This window comes from Protopterus annectens, chromosome 13.part0 (genome assembly GCF_019279795.1).
Source record: "Protopterus annectens isolate FY-2018-M chromosome 13.part0, PAN1.0, whole genome shotgun sequence".
NCBI lineage: Eukaryota > Metazoa > Chordata > Ceratodontiformes > Protopteridae > Protopterus > Protopterus annectens.
The window spans coordinates 671927315-671950483 of NC_056747.1; the positions used below are offsets into that span (position 1 = coordinate 671927315).

At 40.0% G+C, this 23169-nt stretch overlaps 1 protein-coding gene across 4 annotated transcripts in view; it reads left to right on the top strand.

The window, feature by feature from the left end:
• LOC122787576 (apoptosis-inducing factor 3-like) overlaps positions 1 to 23169 on the top strand; it is a 1199414-nt gene that overhangs the window by 735677 nt on the left and 440568 nt on the right. For all 4 annotated transcript variants that reach the window (XM_044054360.1, XM_044054361.1, XM_044054359.1 and 1 more), the window contains one exon: positions 14377 to 14440. In XM_044054360.1, the coding sequence (XP_043910295.1) occupies positions 14377 to 14440 (64 nt within the window). The remainder of the gene's footprint in view (positions 1 to 14376; positions 14441 to 23169) is intronic.

Sequence of the window (23169 nt, forward strand, 5' to 3'; positions counted from 1 at the left end):
TTCGATTCTGAGTAGGTTTTATGAAATGCTTCTGAGTTTTGCTGCAACTGGCAGTCTAGGAAAAGTTTCTCTGTCATCTTCTTCCCATGAAGACGCTCCACTTTCACCAGACAGGAAGTTCTTACTGGCATATTTTTCTGAAGCAGGATTTCCTTTTGAAAAGAGACACTCTTTCTCCTGTTTCTTTGATAGCTAGGAAATACAAACGCCCTCTTGTGGTCATAGTCTCTAATGTCTCTAGTTAGTTTAGATTTTTTCTTTCTACCAGATCTTTTCATAACTATTTAATTTGGTGTTAATGCCTGAGAGGAAATTCTCTAATGTAGAATTTGATGTAATATTTACCAGTTGTTCACAAACTTGTTTGGTTTCAACTACAAGTTTGTCTTTTCATATTGTCTCTTTCAATTAAAATTGACACCCATTCTAAACTGCACCGATGTGCAGCTGCTATCCATCGTTCATGAAATTTAACTTCTACTTCATTAGTAAGGTCAAATGGTGTTGATGGATTCTTAATAGACCTTAACCCTCTAGGTGTTATATCCAGTTCAATATATCTTTCAAGACTGCCAATATTGTAGAAAGTAGATGTTTCTTTAAAAATCAATCTTTCAAGTTTAGAACACAAATCCTGTACATCTGGATTATCTGAAATAATGTTCTTTTTGCCTACCATAGCAAAAGGATTGGTAGTAGTTCTCTTCCTGGAATTTTCCCATTTCTTTATAATACCAAAGCCTGAGTCTCCTGTGGCTTCTGGTACTACATTCTTTATCATTGTTGTGCCAGTGTCATTAGGCAAATTACTGGAGCGGTTGCTATTTTCTCCATTCGATTAAACATCTCCATACCAGTCTCTCTAAATATTCTAGGAAAGGAGCACATGGACTCACTTGTCATATTAAAACAACAGCAAGCAAGATGTATATATATAAACAACAAAGACTATCAGTGAGTCCCAGCTCTACCTTCCAATAAAATTTATTTAGTTGAACAGTTCCTTCTCTAGCGCCTCGGCCAACAGCCTTTACAGAGTAAAACAGTAAAACTCATAAAACACTTGCAATATATACAAAAACAAGTAATCAATCAATTACATAATTAAACTATCAAATCACATAGCTTGAATATATTTAAAGTCATAGTCTTAAACAAGACATTGCCAGTTACATTCTCTGTTCATTCCATGTGGATGCAAAGTCCCAAATTTCATAATCAAAATGCATTCCTTTTGTCTTAACATATTTTTTGCCTATCAACATCATTATAATATAATGGAACATGTTCCAGAACAGACACTTTTATATTCTCAATATTTCCATGGTGTACTGAGTTAAAATGCTCAGCAATAGGACTAGTAATTTTATTATTTTAACATCTCTAATATGTTCTTTTATCCTATCTGCTAGCATTCTTTTGTTTCTCCAATATAGTATTTGTTACAATCACAGAATATGACATACACAACACCTTTGCTCATACATGTATATTTGCCTTTTGTATCAAAAATTTTGCCATTTATTTTATTCACTTCATTTACAACATGTTTACATATAGCACATTTTCCACAAGGGAATGTTCCCAAATTCTTCACAACATTTAATTCATTAGTACAAGGCTTTTTATAAATGCTGTGTATCAGAAAGTCCTGTATATTTTTCCCCTTTCTATATGATGTCATTAATTTTATATTTTTCAGTGATGTTATATCTTTTTTAATAAAATTCCAATATTCCATAATGATTTTATTACCAATCGTAGAGAAGTTAGTGTACTTTGTAACAAAAAACATTCTCTCCTGTTCAGTCCCATATTTATTGCTACTTTCATAGTTATTTTGTCTAATACATCTGTCTATGTATTCCTACATCTCTTTCTCTATGTATGTATACATATATGCATATCATATACATACATATATATATATATATATATATATACATACACATACATATGTTGACATACATACGTATCCATATGTTAGACAGGTATATCAACATGTTTGTCTACCATACTGTATACACACACTAACATACTGCTAAACATACATAACTGTGAAACCTACTTTGTACATGGCACTACAACCTACAATCAACCAACATTGATATGTGCACATAGATGCTCTCACATACAAATGTATGTACAGCCTTCACTGATAGTTGCTGTATGTCCCCTGCCCTTTACACATCTTCATATACATATGGATACAGACCAATGACACGTATGGAGGGTTCACAGTATGTAGATCTTTATAGTATTACTTTACATTACCTGTGTTTGTCACAGCTGCTTGTGTTGCCGTCTGGTTCTCTGTCCTGCTGCTCCACTTCCCAGTTGTCAGCTTTCAGGTGGCTATTGCTGAACAATGTGTTTGTGTCTGCTTAATTGCAATTTTCTCTTTCTCTGTCTCTCTCTCTCTCTGTCTGTCTGTCTCGCACGTCCTTCTCAGGGTGCAATGAAAGTATTGCATGTGTGGATGGGGAGTACAGCATACTTTTGTAGGTATCTGCATACGCCCATGTGATGGCCTCTGCACCAATTGTTAGCCAGCATTTGCTAACTGCATGCAGCCAGTTGTGTACTGATTGCAGTTCTCACTGTGATTTCAGAACAGTGCTATAAAAAGGTACGTGAGATAGGCGTAGCCCTTTCAGATTTTAAGGGCAGGGACCATGCTGTTATGCTGTGGACAATGTTCTGTGAGTGTAAAGGTTGGTATCTCTCTCATATTTCCAGGTGTGTTGTAGATTAACAGTCCTCCATTCATTTCTCCAGTTTCCTGTACTAACTGTGTATGTACACTGACACCTACAACTACTACTACTGTTAATGTGTGTGTGTGTGTGCTTTCCTTTCACTTTTGCTTGCACTTTGTTGCTAAGGCTTCAATAGTTGCCCTTTACAGTCACTACTTGTATGCCTGCTAGGTGTCCTGCCTGTAGTGTGCTGCTGTAGCTTTCCTATTTTCCATGTACATTCACACCTTCGAATGCTTGCTATATCTGCTAGGGTGTTACAGCATGCAGTGTGGTCTGGCCATGGTGTGGGCCTTGACATCTTTTAGGGTATTTGAGTATGCTGCTGAGCAGGCCCCAGAGACTTTCAGGTTCATCTGTTATGTGCCTCATGGAATGGTACATATCAGTGGGGTACACCCATTAAAATGTCTGGTATGCTGCAGTTGTGACTGTGGGTTATCATGAGCATATGTATTACTACACTTTTTCTGCCATGCAAGTGATGAATACTTTCAGGACTCCATAGTTACCATTGCATGTGTTACACCTTTCTGCCTACTGTTTGTTCATTTCACATGGAGTCTGGGGCATCCCTGTAAGTCATTCACTGTTGCTATGTCTAGGCTCTTAACTATTCAAATATGGTTGTGTCAGACCCGTCATGTGTACAGATATTTGCAGGTTGTCCACATTTCTGCCTCATATTTTGGTCAATATCTCATGCACACCTTTTTCTGGCAAATCACTTTGGGCTCAAGTCAGAATATGGTGACAAACATTCAAGTTTCAGACTGCATACCCTTCCAAACATCCCACAAAGTGCAGACCCCGTTACTCTCTGAACTGTCTGCGTTTGTTGTAACATTATTTGTAATGTGTCCCTGGTTTTGGGCCTTTGCTCCACATATTTTATTACTTGGTCCAGATGTGTTCCTGTAAGAGGTTGTGGGGTATGGGCAGTGATTATCCTGCTGTGAGTATGTGTGTGGCTTGCAAGGTGCTATAGTGACATTATTACCTACTAGCTTCCAACTAGTATGGCTGTTTCTGTTCACACACTACTATTATGGAAATCCACTAGTTTTTGATAGTAATTCTAAATGGCATGCTTTGTGTACTACACATCTATATTCCCTTTACATTCATTCCTACTATTACATGATATATTTATTTTAGCACAATGTTCTTGTATAAGAGTCATGGCTTAGTGGTAAGTCATGCAGACTACTGTTTCCAAGGTCCTGGGTTCGGGACTCGCAGTGGGATTTTATTTTGCTTTTGAACTGAGTACAGGACCTGTCAATCAAAGTGACTAAGGCACTTTTAAGCAGTTGTAACCGGGTTAGCACTGGTTTGCGCGGAGCTCACGCATGCGCACTGGCAGTTAGCTCCGCGCACACCCGCTTACAACCGCTTAAACGTGCTTACTCTTGCGCACACCCGCGCTATTTTCTTTGAAAGAAAACAAAATGGGGAGACAGGAAAATGGTGAAAAAGGGGTCACAAAGAGGGTAAGACAGTAGGGAAACAAGCTTGGGATGTGCAGGAGGGATGTAGGTAAGGCCCATAGCTGCCCATTTCTTCATCAGCAACAGCTGTGCATATGTATGAAATTTGGTGTGACATTTGAAACCTTCCACCCCTGAGAGAGGTGTCAGGACAACAATAATGCTTGTTATACAGCCAATTGTAATTGATAGGTTCCATGTCCAGCAGACATGTGTACGGAATGGGCAGCTATGTATGGGGCGTAATTTTTTTGTGGGTACAGAGTGCCCTTTTTTTTTTTTTTCAGGTGAGAGTGGTATGTCAGGTGAAGGAAGTCGGTACAGCTGGGGAGGTAGGTTGGGTAGGTAAACAGACAAGACAAACAAGACGCATACAGGGGCGGTGTATGACATGTGTGGGGGGGGAGTTACACAATTGACGGGGACGGAGGTTTGGATATCCAGAGCCCATGAGCCCACAGATGGCAACAGTGGAACTGATATCCCCACCCATAGGCGGTTGCCACTGTTCCTTCACTGCCCAGGACGGGGCTGTGCTGGGGGCTGTGTAGGCGGGGCAACAGGCATGCCCGTTAGTTGCACCACCCGTGCCTCGAGCTGGCGTAGGGGCTCGAGAACAGAGTCCCGAATCTCCCTACGCACCACAGTCCGGACGCTACGGAGGGTGAGTGGTGGTTCTCCTCCGGCCACACTTGCAGAGGGGGGGCGAGCCCCATCCCCTGCAGCGCTTCCACCCACAGGTGGCACAAGGCCACCGGAGGAGGGTCCGGACAAGGTGCACTCGCCAGCTGAGGTGGGAGAGGTGGGTCCGCTGGAACCCGCCTTCCCTGTCGTCCTATGTTTTGCATTATGTCATGACAGTTTGGGTTAGTGACATATAATACCATTCACAATTAGTTGTAACAGCATGCATTAGTATTCCCATTAACGAAACACCCAGATATTCACACCATTGAACAGAGTGCATAACACATGCATAATTTGAACAGAAATACACAGTCCAACAACATGCAGGTTTAATTGATGGCAACAGGCCATCAGGTGTGGATGTATGAACAGGGCAGATGCATCAACGGACATGCAAATATATATGACCCAACAGGACAAACGTCCTGGGGTGTTAATTGTGATTGCACATACCATTTTCACGTGGAATGGGGTATATGTGGTTATAGGGTGGGGTAAAGAAAGCAATATTAACACCTTCGAATAACAATACATATGCTGTACATTTCTAATAGCTACAGTTATATACACACTACTGTTCTAACTACAGTTTCCTATATGATAACTATTTCAACTTGGTGATAGGACTGTTACTGCAACATCAATATACATTTTATGGTTCTTCATACACATTCATATCTAGCTTTGTTCAGCTACATCATCCTGCTACATTTGCTTTATATAGCTGTAGACAAGTGTGGATGTTTGGTATATCAGACAATCATCCTATCTGCATATTGCAGACTGAGAGCAACATATCCAGATTTTGGGATACACATTCCAGATGCAGCAACACTTTGAACAGATTTTGCTGTTTGGTTTTGAATCTCACATGCATTTCATTCTGTCTTGACTGCAGTATACTTTACTCAGGGGTTATTACTACTGTATTGCTGGATTCATGACACTTTCTCACACTCTCTCACTTGCTTTCATTTTACTATTCAGGATGGTACTTCTAGGCTTTATTGACATGTTTTACCAGTAGTTATTACAATCCTTTCCAGCAGTGTCACTTCTGTCATGTTTCAGTATTTCCACAGGGATATATTTCACACATGTGATTTCATCATCTTCTGCAGCTATACTTTTCAGCCTGCTGCAGGTTGTGTACTATTTTCTTACAGGTAGGGCATTTTTATTTTAAAATATTTGTCAGACAGTTTCATTTTTTGGTTAAACTTACAGGCTGAAACACACTTTTGTAATCAAGCAATACTTGCATACACTTTCACACTGTTACTTGCAGATTTTATTCCTTACTGACTACACTGCACTCTTTTGCTGATTGTCATACTTTTATATTTCTTTACAGTTACTGGTAGTGGATTACTGACCTGCCTGGTGGCGCAACCGCACCAGCCTATTGCCATAGGCTCTGCGGTCCGCAGAACGGACACCTGCAGCTGTAATGTAAATGAAGTAATATTGGAATACACATCTCCATAATATCAGCTAGTTTAATTTCTTACATACATCATTAAATGTTACTTACTCAGTAGTGGGGCGTTGGGTGTTTGCCGGGCCTCCTGGATCCAAAGGTTCAGTTGGTCCTGCTTGCGTCTCTTCAGGTCCGCATGGTGGTGACGGACCTGCTCACCAGTCCTTGGAATCCCTGTGGCACTGGTGAGATCATGAGCCAACCGGTCCCATGCCTCGGCCCTGTATGCTCCCCAGAGGACCTGGCCCTGCATGAGTTGGGCCTCATGATTATGGACTAGGAGCCAGACCATGTACCTGGACTCCTCAACACCCCCACCTCTGTGCTCGAAAGCAACTACCCTCTCCTACTCCTGTCATTCTGCCTGCAGGTCAGTTCTACAATCGTTTATGCTGTGTATTCCCGCCTATGGGGCTTATATAGTCCGTTTTCCCCGCACATATCTGTGATTGGCCATTTTGGAATTGTATCAACTTCAGTAAACCTGCATTGTCATGCTCCAGTTTGTATTCATTCCTATATATTAGCTATTATTGCATTTCTAGGTACTGCTGTCATGGCTTAGTGGTTTGGTACCTTGACTATGGTGTATAGTATCCTGGGTTCGAACCTGGCCACTGCTTTTTATTTTTCATGACTGTCTAGACATGCTGAGGGGTGTGTCTGTGTAAAGGCAGTTTTGATACGGCTTGCTCAACGTTGCCCGTCGGTTAGCTCGTTTGCGCGGTGCACAGCTCCGCGCAAACGGGGTATGCTGCTTTAAGCCTCATTTGGCTATCGGCACACATATTACGCTCAGCTCAGTTAGGGGCACATGGATTTAGCGTGTTAGACCACTGCTCAGCTATGGGCACTCATTTTGCGCCAGTTAAACCACTGCTCATCTACGGGCACATGCACTCACTCTGTTAAACTGTAGCTCAGCTATGAGCACATCTGGCATTTTTTCTTCTTTTGTTACCCCACATGTCTTCAATATAAATGGGCTATTTCATTACATTTTACATAAATTGTGGTTTTATGTGTACATATTTGTCAGGGACTTGTTTCCTGCTTATTTTGAAAAAAAAAATGGTGGTGTGGGGGCTCGAACCATGAATGACTGCTCTTCAGCCAACATCTCTACCACTAAGCTATTGCTTCCTGGCTTATTTTGCATATTTAGTTCTTATATGCTTTCCCACTGACTGCTAACTGTAGCTGCGCTTCGGCACGCCAGCAAACGAGCGCACTCATGGTTAAACATCTTTACAATTTAAAAAAAATATATAACATGTTCATTTATATATATTTTATGTTCATAGTCTGTGAGGGCATGTGTTGTGTTTATTCAAATTTCTGTGGACTCTGTTGTGGGTGTTTACTTTGGGCACTTTTACACTTCTGGGGGCGTGTCCGCTTGCAGGGCTCCGCCTACGGACACGCCCCCTACTGTCTTACACGGACCGTGTTAGACTTAGGTGTGATTCAGCATGCTCTCATGAATATGCAAAGCATGTTGACATCACTCCGTTTAACTGCAGCCTCCGTGTAAGAGTTATAACTCTTACATGGAGGCTTCGTGAATCCTGGGGTATATCTTTGTCTCTCATTTCAGCTTTCATTACAAAGCTTTTTGTGCAATAGCTACAGGGTGTTCACAAAAAGGGGCTGCATTCTAACCTCAGAGCTTCCAGTGCACCTTTGAATTTGACTGCATGGCATTAGCTGCCTGTAGCAATGCCATGCTGTGTTGCAGCTGAAATATGTACATTTTTCTGGTGGAATATAGAGAGAGTATTTTTACTTCTAATTTAAGTTGGTCAGGCCATTATTGTAACCAGAGTACAGAGCAGAAGCTTACTACAACACTCACAACAAAGACAGAGTATAGTGTAAAATGTCAGACCATTTCAGGGCCTGTCTTCGAAAGGCTATGCTTCTGACCACTTTGAGATTTCTTTACAAAACCATCAGGTAATAACAGCAGGATATTCAGCTACAACACACACAAGACTATGTTCTAATATCAGACTTTCTAGTGTAGCATATCTCTGAATTTGACCCCACAGCTTTAGCTACTTGAAAGCATTGTGTTGTAGCCATGGTGTGTTACAGCAGACAAATATTTATATTCTATGCATGTGGAATATAGAGGATTTTTAATTCTGATGTGTTGACAACTCAGTAAAGAAGTATTTTAGGCCATTATTGTGCTCTGTGTACTGAAGAGTCATTTGCAACAGCTCACACAATGAAAATGTAAGGTAATGCAAAATGCCAGACTGGATCCGTATTTGAAAGGCTATGTCTTTGTCCCCTTTGAGATTTCAGGGGATTAAGCTACAGAACACTCGCACAAGACTGCAGTTCTAACCTCAGAACACTTCTGACTTTGACTCCACAATTTTAGCCACTTGAAAGTATGACATTGTAAATATGGTGTGGTTTAACTGAAATAAATATGTAGGATTTGTACTTCCTACATAAGAACTTAGTACACACCTAGTCTGGACATTAACTTTACCCAGCATTTTGTGCACAGGTCAATTAATCTCTCAGGTGGAAAGTAAGCATAGTGCCAAGCTGAAACTCTGGAATTTGAAGCTGTATGTAAGAGGCCATATAGCAGTTCTCTGAAGGTAGTTCACAATAACAAATTCAGGAACTTCTAATTAGATACACAAGTATAAAACACACAAATTCAGGAGCTTCTAATTAGATACACAAGTATAAAACACACATCTTACTGTCCCGTGGAATATATCCCTTCTGAGCGAGTACATCACCTTTGACTTTTAAGGAATTACATAAATATAATGGTCATGTTGCTTTTTGACAGCTACTGTTCTCCAGTAAACCATATTAGTAATCATCCAGAAGTTATCCTGTAACTACCATTTGCTATCATACATCACCACCTTACAAAAAGGATACCCATGTTCTGTGTACATTTAATTTCTCATTGTGACAGTAATGTATTTGAAGTTACTGCTACTGCAAGGTCACTTTGTTGATCTCAGTAAAAGCAGATAACAGTGAAAAATGTATATTCTGCAGTAAACATTGTCTGCTTTTACCACTGACCAATAAAGCGTTCAACCTTTTAATGGAAGTATCATGGTCAAAACCAAAATAATGAGGGACAAATCCTTAGAATTAGAGAGGCATTTTAAATATTATATACTTACAATTTTTCTGGAACAACAATTTTTCGTTTTTGGCATGCCTTTTTGAAGGATAAGAAGTCCGAAATTCAGATATTAATTATTATTTAGGAACCGCACTTCTCAACAATTTACCAGAAAACCAAACATTTTATGATGAACATACCAAACATTTGAGTCAAAATTGGGGACTTTGTATAAAATCAGTAGCAGTTGAGATCTATGCAGCTCACAGTTCTGTTTATTTTCCTGACAGAAATTAAAATAAAACGAACATTCAAAATGAAAATGCAGACAAGGATGTTTAATGAAGACACTTCTCAGATCCAATCCAGTATTTAATAGTAAGTGCTTTAGTTCATCCAGATGGCATGAACTACTTCAGACAAATTCAAGTTCACAAACACACATTTAAATAGTCCCTACTATAATTATGACATCACACAATTCAAAAATCTTAAAAAGCCCATTCAGTATATTCCATTAAAAAAAATACATATATATATATATATATATATATATATATATATATATATATATATATATATAAAACATTTTAATAAAAATATAAATATATATTATGTACATGTAAAAACAAAATTTGCTGACCTGCCTTTACTATTTTTCATCATTCAAGGGGCTTACAATTAAATATTGGATTGTATCTGAGTGGAGTTTGTGTCTTCATTAAACATCATTGTCTGCATTTTTAAAAATTTTTGGATTTGTTCATTTGAAAATGAAAATGCAATCTGCTTTATTTTAGACAGATCTGTTTATTAGTATAGTTTTCTTGTATCTCCGATTCAGAATTTATCCATTTTGTTTACAGAAATTAAAAAGAAATACATACCTGGAAAAGGCACTTCTCCCTGAACATTGGCACATCTGCAGTTCCCAGTAGTGTCTACTTATATGATTACAGATAGCCTGGAAAACAGTGCAGTCCATTCACAGATATTTAGACTGCCTAGTAATAGTGCAAAGGTTGGGTGCCCATGTCGTATTAGTATCTTCATGGGCTGAAGTGAGGAAACCATGTTAATAAATAGCATGGCACTTCTCGCCTCCATTATTTATTTTTATTTTCTTTTACAGCTGTGACTGTAGCTGAAGACAGTCAGAGCTTCTCTATGAAGTGATGGTAAGGGAACAGGGCTGTCCTTAAGTGAAATGGTGTTCTTGGCGAGGGGGTCCATGGCACCCCCTCACTGCCCACAGCCTTCCAGTCATCCTCCAGTGTCCTAATGCCCCCCCCCCCCACAACCTGGCCTCCCCACACTATCTCGATTACTTTTTCTCACATTATGTCTGACTTTTCGGCTTTTTACTGGATCTTTCAACATACCCTAAATGGCAAAAAATGTTTTATAATAGCTAAGGAGAAAATAACTGAATGAAGCCAGGGGATGCATTGTAGAGCTTATTCTTTTAAACAACCTTTTCTTTCAGTGATGGCCTGAACAAGTAAGGAAAGAAATTCAGTCTTACTCTGACTGTCCTTTTTCTTGAATCCTTCCTATATAATTAAATTAAGCAAGGAGGGTCTGGGGGCTATCAGAAACCATAAGATTATTGATTATTGATGGTCTAAGGTGCATTTTAAAGCATTTTCCAACCTTTTGATCCAATGATGACCTGAACAAAAAACACAAGTAAGAAATTCAGTCTTATTTTTTCTGTCAAGGCTGAAATAAGTTCTCTCCAAGGCTTACTGTTCAAAGCTGACAAAATAGTAGTTTGGAATAAATGATAAGGCAAATGTACATGAAGATATATAAATCCTATCTGTGAATAGTGCCCCACCCCCCAAATAAAAGATCACTTTCTGTGTATCCTTCTGGTGTTAGATTGGGATGAAATAGCCATAACCATATATTTCCGGTGCAGCATGCCTTCTCACCTCTACTCTTAAACAGCAACCACAGTAACATACTTCAATCTGTTTGCTATCAGACATGTATAAACAGCTTACCTTCCTCACTTCTACCTCCAAAATGCAGCAGCTGTTTGTCTTCCAAGTAATTACCCCTTCAGAAGCTGAGGAAAGTTAAAGAAACAATGAACACACTGACTCATGCTCCTACACAAACTGTAGCCACCTCCTGTGAGCACCTCTGAAGTTTGAGAGGAAAATTATGGAAGTAATGACCACATTATTACCTGGCCCCCTTCACTTTCTACAGCAGCCTTCAGATAGGAAGATGTTCAACGGTATACTTCTTACTTTTGATCCCTGATTGGAGGCCAGGAATATGAAGGAGAGTATTGTCTTAAAAGGGAAAGGGTGGTGGACATTGGCTGAGTCACCACAGAGTTGAGGCTATAATCCAGCATAGCCCCATTATACGCCCACCCAATGGACACAACAGGGGAAGAAGAGAAGTGCATCATAAGATGCCCATTGGGCTGCAGAGGTGAATGAGAAAGGGCATGGCCATTTCTGCCTGAAATAAAATTTCTAATCCACACTGATAATAGTGTAGGCATGGAGATCAGGTCACATGAACTGGTTTTACTTCTAGTGACTGTATTTGACTCTGAAGTTATTAGACTTTATGAATGTGCACTGGTTTGAATAAAATATTGAGTACTTGTAGCATAGATGCATCCATTCTCATAAGCATCTTACCTTATAAATTAGGGAACTGTTTCACAAGGCTTTGAGAGGTGATCATATTCAACTTAGCAATAGTAATATTGGCTAAATAATTCTTCAGTATTGTATGGTTTAATGCATAATTCATTTTGCAAGTACGTTTTCTATGTCTTTCACATATCTTATTCAAAATTGTTTTTCCTACTCAGATTTGTTGTGCCTCATTTGACTTCATGAATGGAGCCATGACTGAACATCATAAACATAAACTTTACCTTCTACAACACGGTAATTAATATTGATAAAACAAAAACACTGATGCCAGTGAAAAAAAGCATTTTTGCAGGGGTAAACCCCAGTGTAGGAGAAAGCCCCCATGCCCCCTTAATCAAACTTAAGTAAATTTGTGGCTAGAGAACAAAATAAAAGGGGCAGACATCTTCTAGAACGTGTTCTCATACCATGTTAACAGCACATAATCACCGATTACTACAAAAGTGCACCTGTAATTTAAAATCAAATAAAACTTCAATCCATCTCTGTCCTTTCCCTCTTCCAAAACTCGATAAGTAGTGCATAAATGTAGCAGACCACAGACAAAATTGTACTATATTAGTATCAGTTTACAAACTGCTGTTAATAACCCAGTGTGCTTCCTTCCTGAAATTATCTTGATTTTGTGGTTTAATTTCCAAGATGTGGGGTGGGTTGGGTTTTTCAAGTAATTTTTTTTTTTTTTGCAAATTAATGTGGTATTGGAAGGATACACTAACTAGCTGTTGTGAGTTCGTAAGTGCCTTGATGTATGACTCCCTTTTGTTAAGAAATGTTATAGGTGACTACATCTCCAGCTTCTGCAAGGGGGACGACTTTCTGTGCATCAGTACACCCAGTCAGAAAGGAATAGTAACCATTGGTTAATTCATCTTAACTGGCCTAGATATTCTTTCAACAAACAAATTCTTTGAACTTAGGTTGTCAGTAGCAATGAAAGATACCATGCCTCACTGCAGTAGATAATATTTCTTTCTAGTGCTTTGTAGCTTCCCCACCCCATATATACACTTGACTAACCCAATGGCTTCTCTGTCTTTACTAGCTGAATGGTTCATTCCTCCTTAGGGACTGAGAAACCAGAGTGAGCTTACCAATCTTCCCCATATAGGTCACACAAGGCCCTGGACAGGGCAAGAGTCCTTTGACTCATTTGTTTCCTGACTACATGATAGTCTGTGTTCCCTGGTCAGGGCAAAGTTTGGATCTCATTGTGAGAGCCCCATGGCCAATTCATTGCCTAGTTCCAAGTTCACTAGCCCCCATTTTTTCTAAGAGGTGAGAGTCTAGTGATAGGGAGGGGGACCAGTCAGTTGGTTGGGTAAACCAGCTAAACACTGTCCTTGTGGCAGCAGTGCAAGCTTCGCAATTGCTGCCTTTCAGAGAACACATATGTACACTACTAAGAATGATGTTGATGGATTTTATAGCATGAACATCACTAAACCCATTGCCGCTAACAGTGCATCTATCCTTCATCAAATGCCAATGCAGAGGGCCAGTACCCCCCCCCCCCCACCTGAATGGATGAGCAAGCAGTGGCAGCTGAAACACACTCTCCCTAACCCGGTCCCTCCTGTGCCTCAAATCAAACATGGGTGCTTTGGCTTGTAGTGTAACTTCATTCCTCTATGTGTTTTGTTGGGTAGTACTATTGTTTTACCCAGACTTACTACTTAACACAGCCATGTAATTCCCCAGACTTACTACTTAACACAGCCATGTAATTCCCCAGACTTACTACTTAACACAGCCATGTAATTCCCTAGTGATGCTTTTCTGCGTACTACAGCTTAAACGAGGAGACTGTGATCCTTTCCTTGGTGTCACATTTGTCCTGCATGGGGTGCAGAAGCTAATTCCTGTACCGTGCTTTCTCATGTGGCAGACGTAGTGGAGTGTTGTGCTTGACTCTTTTTGCCAAGAGAGAATGGTAAATTCTTAAGTGCAGAGAAGGCATGGCTTCCTCTTTTTGTTAGTGGATAATACTATATTTAAAAACATGCAGAGACAGAGATGAAAATTAAATCTTAACATTGCATATGCCATGATTTTCAAGGCTTAACTCCCCATTCATTATCAACTGATACAGACTGTATATGAATCAGAATCATTTGCAAGAAACTGAGTCTAATACTTTTTAACGCTTTTTCCTCTTTAGGTGAAAGAAGCTATACTGAAAAGTGGGACTGTGCTGCCAGTTGATGTAGTTTTGACTGGCATAGGTAAGAAAATGCATCTATATATGAGTGTAAAGAAACAGAGACTTGGAAAATGTTTTTTTCTTTGCAGTTGTTGATCCAAATAGCAGCTCTCTGCTGTGTGGAATAGCTCTCATCACCAGCACTGTATTTCCATTTACTAGAGAGGATACAGGTAACAGCTTGGGCCATTGGCAAGTCAGCTGCTTCACATGCTGACACTTGAAGTCCAACCATCAGACTCTAAAAGTAGCTATGCATGTGGGTTGCCTTGCATTTGTATAAATCCCGCAGGTAGCATAATAGCTTTTAAGAATGTCATTGAAGTCACTAACACTCTGTCTTGAGTCAGTGGAGGTAGGGTCAGCTATACTTCTTGGCTGTTTTTTTTTTTTTCAATTTTGGTAAAAAAATAAGTACATTAGGCCAAGGAACCTTTACAAGCATGACCTAGGACACAAAGACAAAAGGCAAATAGTAGAAAGACCATTTGAACACGGCTCTATAACAATAACATAAATGCTATATACATCAAATATGTGCGTATAATACAAATTAATATCCTAACTAAAACTATCATACATAAACTAGAAAAAGTAAAAATTTTTAAAGACCTCAAGAATATTTACAGGTATAAATCCCATGGAAGGTAATATACAGATATATGAATCCTAAAATGAAAAAAGGAGGTGGGGTGAGGATGAGTGAGGGTACAATGCAGTGCACAAGGCAAGCAGGCAAGTAGTAGAAAACAGTTAAAAGGATGTGGGATGACAGGGGGGTTGTGTAAGAGGCAGTATAAAAGGCAAGCTATATGGAAGTAAAGAAAAATGTTTTGAAGACAGTGGATTCCTGACTTAGTGTAAAAAAAATTCTTTGAGGACATAAATCATAGGATGGAGGAATTCTTTCTGAGAAACTAAGGTTTAATAAAATTCCTGAAGAATTTGCAGTCTGACCCTCAAGTAACAGGAACGATATAAAGTAAAACAACTGAAAACTGTTATATAACACAAAAATGCAAAAGCAAATCCAGACAGTAAGCACTTCTATTTAATTAAATAGGTAGATTTCTTTAGAGTCAGGCAAATTCAGCTGAACTCATATAATGCAAAAATGTGTAAATTAAAACAACAAATCACTGGAAACAAGGCAGGTGGGGTACATAACTTTCAATTTAATGGTAAAACAACATGAAATAAAATAAAATAAAACATGCAAGTCTAAAACTTTTGCCCAGAGGGCTTCCTCGGGTGTATGTGATAAAATGAGAGATACCTTTGAGCTTAAATAGCAATTTAAAATTACATGATTAATACAATTAACAGGTTCAAACACAGTTATGCTTCTCTTTCGATAAAGGTTTTAAATACACAAAACCTTTCAGGCCAGGGGGAATATGGGCCCTCAAACGTAATATCCATTTTAATTCTGCAGTCTCAGTTTTAAGTGATAGGTCTCCTCCTCTCACGTGTTCAAACAACACTTCTAGTATAACAAACTTAAAGTTATGATGTGTGCCTTTTTCAGATATATGTTTGAAAAGAGCATCAGTGGGTATTTTGTTTAGTTCATAAATATACAGTCTTTTAATCTCTGACTTAGTTTTACCTACATAAAATGATTTACATTGATCACATGTTGCTAAGTATACTAAGTTTCTAGTACTACAGTTTCCGTATGCTTTTAAATCCACCCCCTCGTTATTCACAGGGTGAAAAAAGGTTTTCCTAGTATCAATATGTTCATAGGTAGGTACTAGGCTATTGGCCCTAGGGCCCATACAAGCCTAGCCAAAAAATGTAGCCTGGCTTTCGCCACCCAAGAAAATTATTTTCCTGTGCCCCTGTCGAGCAGAGCCACAGAAGTGAATTTCCCATTTCCCATCCAATCATCAAGATTTTTCTTGGAGTGCTAATGAGGAGCTCTGTTTGACATAGATAGGTAGTCTGTTCCAGAGTATGGGAAGTCTCTGGGACAGGAATCTATCCCTCCAGCATGTTCTGTTTATTGTGGTGACAAGGTTAAGGTCCCTAGAGCGTGCAGCTCGGAGGGATTGAGATTTCTTTAAGTGGAGCATGTCCAACAGCTCTGGGTTTGACATAGCTTTGTATGTTAGGCAGAGATCACCCCTGAGTAGGCGATATGCGATGGAGTAAAACTGGAGTTTTTTGAGACTGTCTGAGTAGGGCATCTGTTTGAGGCTTGTAATCCTCTTTGTGAGGTATTTCTGCGGCCTTTCCAGTTGTTATAGATGTCTTGTGAGGTACACACCAAAAGGGGCGTTGTACTCTATAATGGGTCTAATGAGTGATGAGTAGAGGGGAACAATGACCTCTTTTTTTCTGGATGAGAATCCTTTTGTGATGAGATGAGCCACGTAGAAGGATTTCCTGACCACTGTGGCGATGTGATTATCAAAGGAGAGACTACTGTCCACCTGTGTCCCAAGGTCTCTTATCACATTTTTGGCATTAAGTAGACTACCAGCTATGTGGTAGTTTATGGGTACAGAGTTTTAAGTGATAAATGTGTGCAAAAGCTACAGCTGCCACATCTATATGTACCTCTTTTATTTGGGTTACTATTAAACCATGAATTAGGCTGTTCTTTGTAGCAAAGCACATATTTCAAAATGGTGTTCTTATGTGAGAACTTGAGTTGGTCAGTAATAACATTTCTTAATCTGGAATATTCTGAAGAATATGCCAGTGTTTATGTATAACTTGCTTGACATCTAAGGTGTTCTTAATAAGTCAGTATAGCAGTAGTAGTATTCTCATTATGCTTTGTATTTCTTATTCTCTGTTGTGAAAAGAAAATAAGTTTAGCTAAAGAATCTCATTTTATTTTAATTCTTTCACTTTTTACCTCATTTTAGTGTAGCCTCTTTCTGTAAAGTCTTTTACAGCTGACTCAATCTGTTCTACCATAATGGGGTCTGCTGTATTTAATTTTACTATTCTAAAAAAAACTGGCCGTTAATTACATTCTTAAATATGAAATGTGGATGTATGCTACTCCTATGTAGTATACTATTTTTCTTAACTGGTTTCTTGTATAAACTTGTATCAGTAAACCCTTCCTTATTTTTAGTAATAGTAATATCTAAGAAGTCTATTCTTTCAGATGGCAAACATTTTTTAAACTTAAAAATTTCATGTATTTGAGATGTATTCGAAAAATAAATTGAAGGTATCCATATATCCTTTCCATATAATAAATAATTGTCTACAAAATGATGGTAAAATAAAATATTCTCTTGAAACGGATTTTCAGAAGACAATATATAGTCTCATTCCCATATATACATCACAATGTTTGCAAAAGTATTTGCTACCAGTGTGCCCATGGCAACACCTCATTCTTGCTTGTACAACTGCTTTTGTAAGAGAAAAAGATTGTTCAAAAGTACCAAAGATAGGATTTTACATAATGCATTAATATAGTGCTGTTAATATTCTGTGATCTCTAATAAGAATTCTTTCACTGACTGTATTCCAAAATCTACAGGTGTGACGGTGAACAGGGAATCAACGTCTAAAGTAACGAAATAGCAGTCTCTCAAATCTTTATTGGTCTCCAGTCTTGTAGACCTTGTAAGAAATCACTAGTATCACGTAAAATTGTGCCTGTTCTTTTAAAACTTAGTTGTGACTCTAAAAATTTACAGGCTGGTTCTGTTACCCAGCCTCTGTCCGAAACAGTGGGTCTCATTGGTGGAACAGAAGCTGACTTGTGAAACTTGGGTACACCATATATTACTGGTACTTTTGGTTCCTTAACTATTAGATAATCTGATAAGTCATTGTTTATTCTTTTGCTGACGTATAAACCATGCAAACTATTTAAAACATGTCTAATAATATTTTTTCTTGTGTAGAAATTCTAACATAATCAGTAGTAGAATACCAAACATTGCATTAAGGTAAAAAGAAGTATCCATTTCTTGATTATATTTACACTTTTTGAAGCTCGCTGGATTTACTGGTGGTTTGTTTATTATTTCTTTGTAAAAACACATTACTACAGTGATGTGATTAATTATGTAATTTCCTTCTTTTCAAGAAGACTATGATTAGTGGTGTAGTTTCCATATTTTCAAAAATAGTTTGAAATGTTCTGAATCATTTAAACCTGGAGGATTGCAGGCATTCAGTCTGTCCAGTCAGAAATATTTCCTCCAGTGCAAATCATTATCTGCATTTAGCCTTATATTAAATTTAAGTACATCATTTCCAGAAAAAAAAATGCTTATCTTTTCCATGCATCTCCACATTCCTGTAGAGAGCATTAGTATTGTCCTTGATATCTGTAGCATGCATATATTCTAAAATGCAGCTCTCTGTGTCTGTTCTCATTGTAAAGTACAACTTGAAAAACAATGCAACTGGATTTACAGATGATGACATCAGGAACTTTCAGTCTATGGTCATTAACATTAAATTCAGACACCTCTTGGTATATAAATCTACAGTGGTTAAAATCTAAGCCTTTATAGTTTCATAGTTTCATAGTATAGTACTAGGCTATCTGACCTAGGGCATTTATAAGCCTAGCCAAAGTGTATGTGGCTTTCGCCACCCCATGTAATGATACAAAAGTGTACAATTTAAATTAAGTTTAGTTTACTGTGCCTCTATCTAGCAATGACACAGAGATGACCCCCGGGGTAAACCTACGATCACCCATCCATTCGTCCAGATTTCTCTTGAAGAGAGTCAGTGAGGGGCTCTGCCTAACATGGACAGGTATCCTGTTCCAGAGTGCGGGAAGCCTCTGGGTTATGAATCTGTCCCTCCAGCATGGCCTATTCATATTTGTGCTGAGGTTTAGATCTTTAGCTCTCATGGCTCTGATGGATTTGGATTTTTTTTAAGGAGGAGCATGTCCATTAATTCTGAATTGGACATGGCCTTGTCCGTAAGGCACAGATCACCTCTGAGCAGGCGGTATGCTACTGAATAGAGCTGGAGCTTTTTCAGTCTGGCAGCATATGACATATGCTGGAGACCCTTGATCCTCTTGGTAAGGTACTTTTGGGGTCTCTCCAGCTGCTGCAGCTGCCGGGTGAGGTACATACCAAATGGGGCATTGTACTCAATCATAGGCCTGATAAGGGAGGAATATAAGGGTACAATGACATCCTTTGATCTGGATGTGAATCCCTTCATGATAAGGTGGGCAAGGTAGAAGGTCTTTCTAACCACTTTGGCGACGTGGGTGTCAAATGAGAGGTCACTGTCAACTTGGGTCCCCAGGTCTCTGATTACTTTTTCCGTACTTAATGGATTACCACCTATGTGGTAATTTGTGGGTACTTTGTTTTCCAAAGGGGATGACTATACATTTTTTGGCATTTAGTTTAAGGCCATGACTCTGGCACCAGTCTGTTTCTGTGAGGCCCTTCTGGAGGATGCATGTGTCAGCTGGTGTGTCGACTATGGCGCCTAGTTTGCAGTCGCCTGCGAACTTTGTCAGCCACAACCCCCCTATGTTTGCCTGCACATCTGAGAAATAAATGCCGAACAAGTGGGGTCCCAAGACAGAGCCCTGTGGGACTCCACTTGTGACTGGCTTAGAGTCTGACATAGCTCCAGCTATTCTCACTTTGTGGGTTCTGTCCTTTAGCCAGTTTGCAACCCATCTTGTGACAAACGGGTTTACATTTAAGCTGTTGAGCTTGTCTATGATGCCTGAGTGGGGTATTGTGTCGAAGGCTTTAGCCAGATCCAGGTAGGCTGTATGAACTGCTTTGCCTTCATCGATGGCTCTAGTGACTGTTTCAAAAAAGTCCACCAGGTTTAAAAGACAGGATCTGCCTTTTACAAAGCCGAACTGGGTAGGGTCAGTTGTCTGTAGGTCCCCGATGTCTTTGTTTGAGTTCCATAATGATCCTTTCCATAGCTTTGCAGACCAGGCTGGTCAAGCTTATGGGGCGGTAGTTTCCAGGGTCTGTAGAGGTGCCACCTTTGTGGAGTGGGACCACTGTAGCTGTATGCCAGTGTTCAGGGATGTATCCTGTAGCAAGGCTAAGATTAAACAACGTTCTTATGTGCGGGTTTAGCTCCTCTAGGAGTTCACGTAGCATGCAACCTGGGACACCGTCAGGTCCCATGGATGCTGTATTTTTAGCTTTGCTGAGGGCAGCTCTCACCTGGACATCTGAGATTTCAGGGAGTTTGCATTCAGCTGAGATATTTGTTTAGTCTTTTGGGGGAGAGGGAGGGGAGAAATTTGCACTGAACCTGTCTGCCAGTATGTTTGCAATATCTGTGGGTTCAGTGTATTTTTTGCCATTATGAACTAACTCTGCGCATATCTGAGTGTTTCTGCCCAGGTTTCTAACATAACTGAAGAAGGCCTTGTGATTATCTTTAGTGTCCTTAGCGATTTTTTTCTCGAAGTTGGCCTTTGATGATTTTATTAGTGAACGTAGTTTTTTGCTAGTGCTGATCAGGGATGCCTTCCCTTTATGGGATTTTGCTCTGTCTTGCAGTAGCTTCCTTCTCTTGTTATAAAGTTTGTTTATGGCTGGGGTCCACCAGATAGGATGCCTGCCTTTGGTGGAAAGGGTCTTGGTTTTATTTGGAATTGCATGATCCATGCATTCTTGGAGATGCCCGTAGAAAGCATTTGTGAAGGATTCATCAGTGTGGGATGTGGTTTCCACTGGCCCAGGGGGCTTGAAGGATACCATTTCAGTCCTAAGGAGTGTAAAGTCGACTTTTGAGAAGTTTCTCACTGTGGTCTTTTCTGCTGGGGGTGGAGGTGGGATATGAATATCTAGGGTTATTAGTTTATGGTCTGATCTCACTAGTGAGGGGTATACTTCCGGTGTTGAGCATTTTGTCCCCATGTTTGTGATGATCAGGTCAAGTATATTATTTCCCCTTGTGGGGGAGGTGACTAGTTGTTCCATCGCATTTGAGTTGATGAATTCCAGGAACCTTTGGGCTAGGGTGTTGGGGCTTGGGTAATGCACCCAGTCTATGTTTGGGTAGTTGAAGTCTCCCAATATGATGGTATTTGGTGAAACATTCATATCCTCCAGTGTCTTCAGGAAGGCTGAATGGAGTTCCTGAGATTGTGAGGGTGGTCTGTAGCATGCTACAAGTTGTATAGCAGTTTTGCCTACGGTTAGTTGCACATGGATGGTCTCCAATGCTTCGTGCATTGCCACTAACCTGGAGGTGTGGGTGTCTTTAATGAATATGGACACTCTCCCTCCTTTTGTGGTTCAGCCCAGGTTTTGGGGCTGAAATGCATGATGCGAGGTATAACCTGGTAGGGCTGGGGTGCTCTCAGGAGCCTTGAACCAGGTTTCAGTTACTGCACAGACATCGATGCTCTCCATACTGAGGAGTGCTTCAAGAGCCTGCATCTTGAGATTTAGACTTCTGGCGTTGAGCAGCATTACCCTTAGTTTTTTTCCTTTATTGTTTTCTAAGGTGGTGGGTTTGTCTTTTGAGCCTTGCCTAAAAAAGGCACTATGGGGGTGGCAAGAGCCTTAGCCAATATCCGGAAGCCCAGTGTTGACAGGTGCAAGCCGTCCCTTGTGAAGCAGCGTGGCTTGTCTAGCATGTCATCCCAAGCAGACAGACATTGGATCCCCCTAGAATGACACCAGTAATTGAGCCAATTATTAAAGCTAATCATCTTGTCTTTGTATTGTGGCATCATTCTTGGTGAGGGCAAGATGCTGCTCAGGGTCAGGGTCATACTGGCCTGGGCTACATAATCGGAGAGCTCCTCTATGTCTCTTTTCATGTAGTCCAAGGAGGTACGTCTCAGGTCATTCACGCCGGCATGGACAATGACGGAGTCATATTTGTACTTGCTTTGGAGTGACCTGAGTTCTTGTGTTATGTGGCGGATCCTAGCTCCCAACAGGCAGCTCACCGTTACCCTCTCTCTGTTCAGCCTGGTAAGTGGGACGTCAGTGTGTCTGACTATAGAGTCACCTATTACTAGTGTATCAGGCATGGTGTTTCACCTTAAGGGCTGTGATTGTTTGGCACACTGACTTTGTGTACTATGTGTTGTTTGTGCAGAGTTTTGAGGTGGTATTTTCTTGGATGCCTGCTTTAGGAGCCTCTGTTTTTTCGGTAAGTTTTTTATTAGAGCCTCCGAGTATGTCTTTGTGTTACTATGTGTTTGGTTTGCAGTTGTGGTTGGTTTATGCGAGACTGGGTTTGTTGTGTGTTTGGTTACCTTCTCCTCCTGTCTGGTCTTGCTAGTCCTGTGTTGAGAGAGTTCTGCCTCCAGTTTGGCTATATAGTTGCATCTCTCACATGTGTTTGTGTTTGTTGGGAGGAGGAGGGGGTTGTCTGTGTACATGAGACAATTATAACATTGTCTCAGGATTCCCAGATTAACCAGCTGAACTGGAGAGGACGTCAGTAATATACCACTCGACATGCCAGAATAGTATAAGGGGGTGATGTGTAACTGGGTCAGAGAGAGGACTTTGAAGGGAAGTGGGTATTAGCACAGGTTGTAGGTGGATGTAGTGCTTACGTTAGTTTAAGGGTACTTCACTTAAAAGAAAAGTTTTAGGAGCAAGTGCTAGGCTTATGATAAAGCGAATAGACTGATTTTGTTGAAAGTAGAGCTTTCTTAAGGGAAAAATTGAAGTGCAGACTTGGCGGAGCAAGGAATAGTTTAAGCCTGTTTAACCACCGCTGCGCTATGCGCACAATCGCGCAAACGCGGATTTTAAACAGGGAACTTCAGAAGAGCTGGAAATGGTC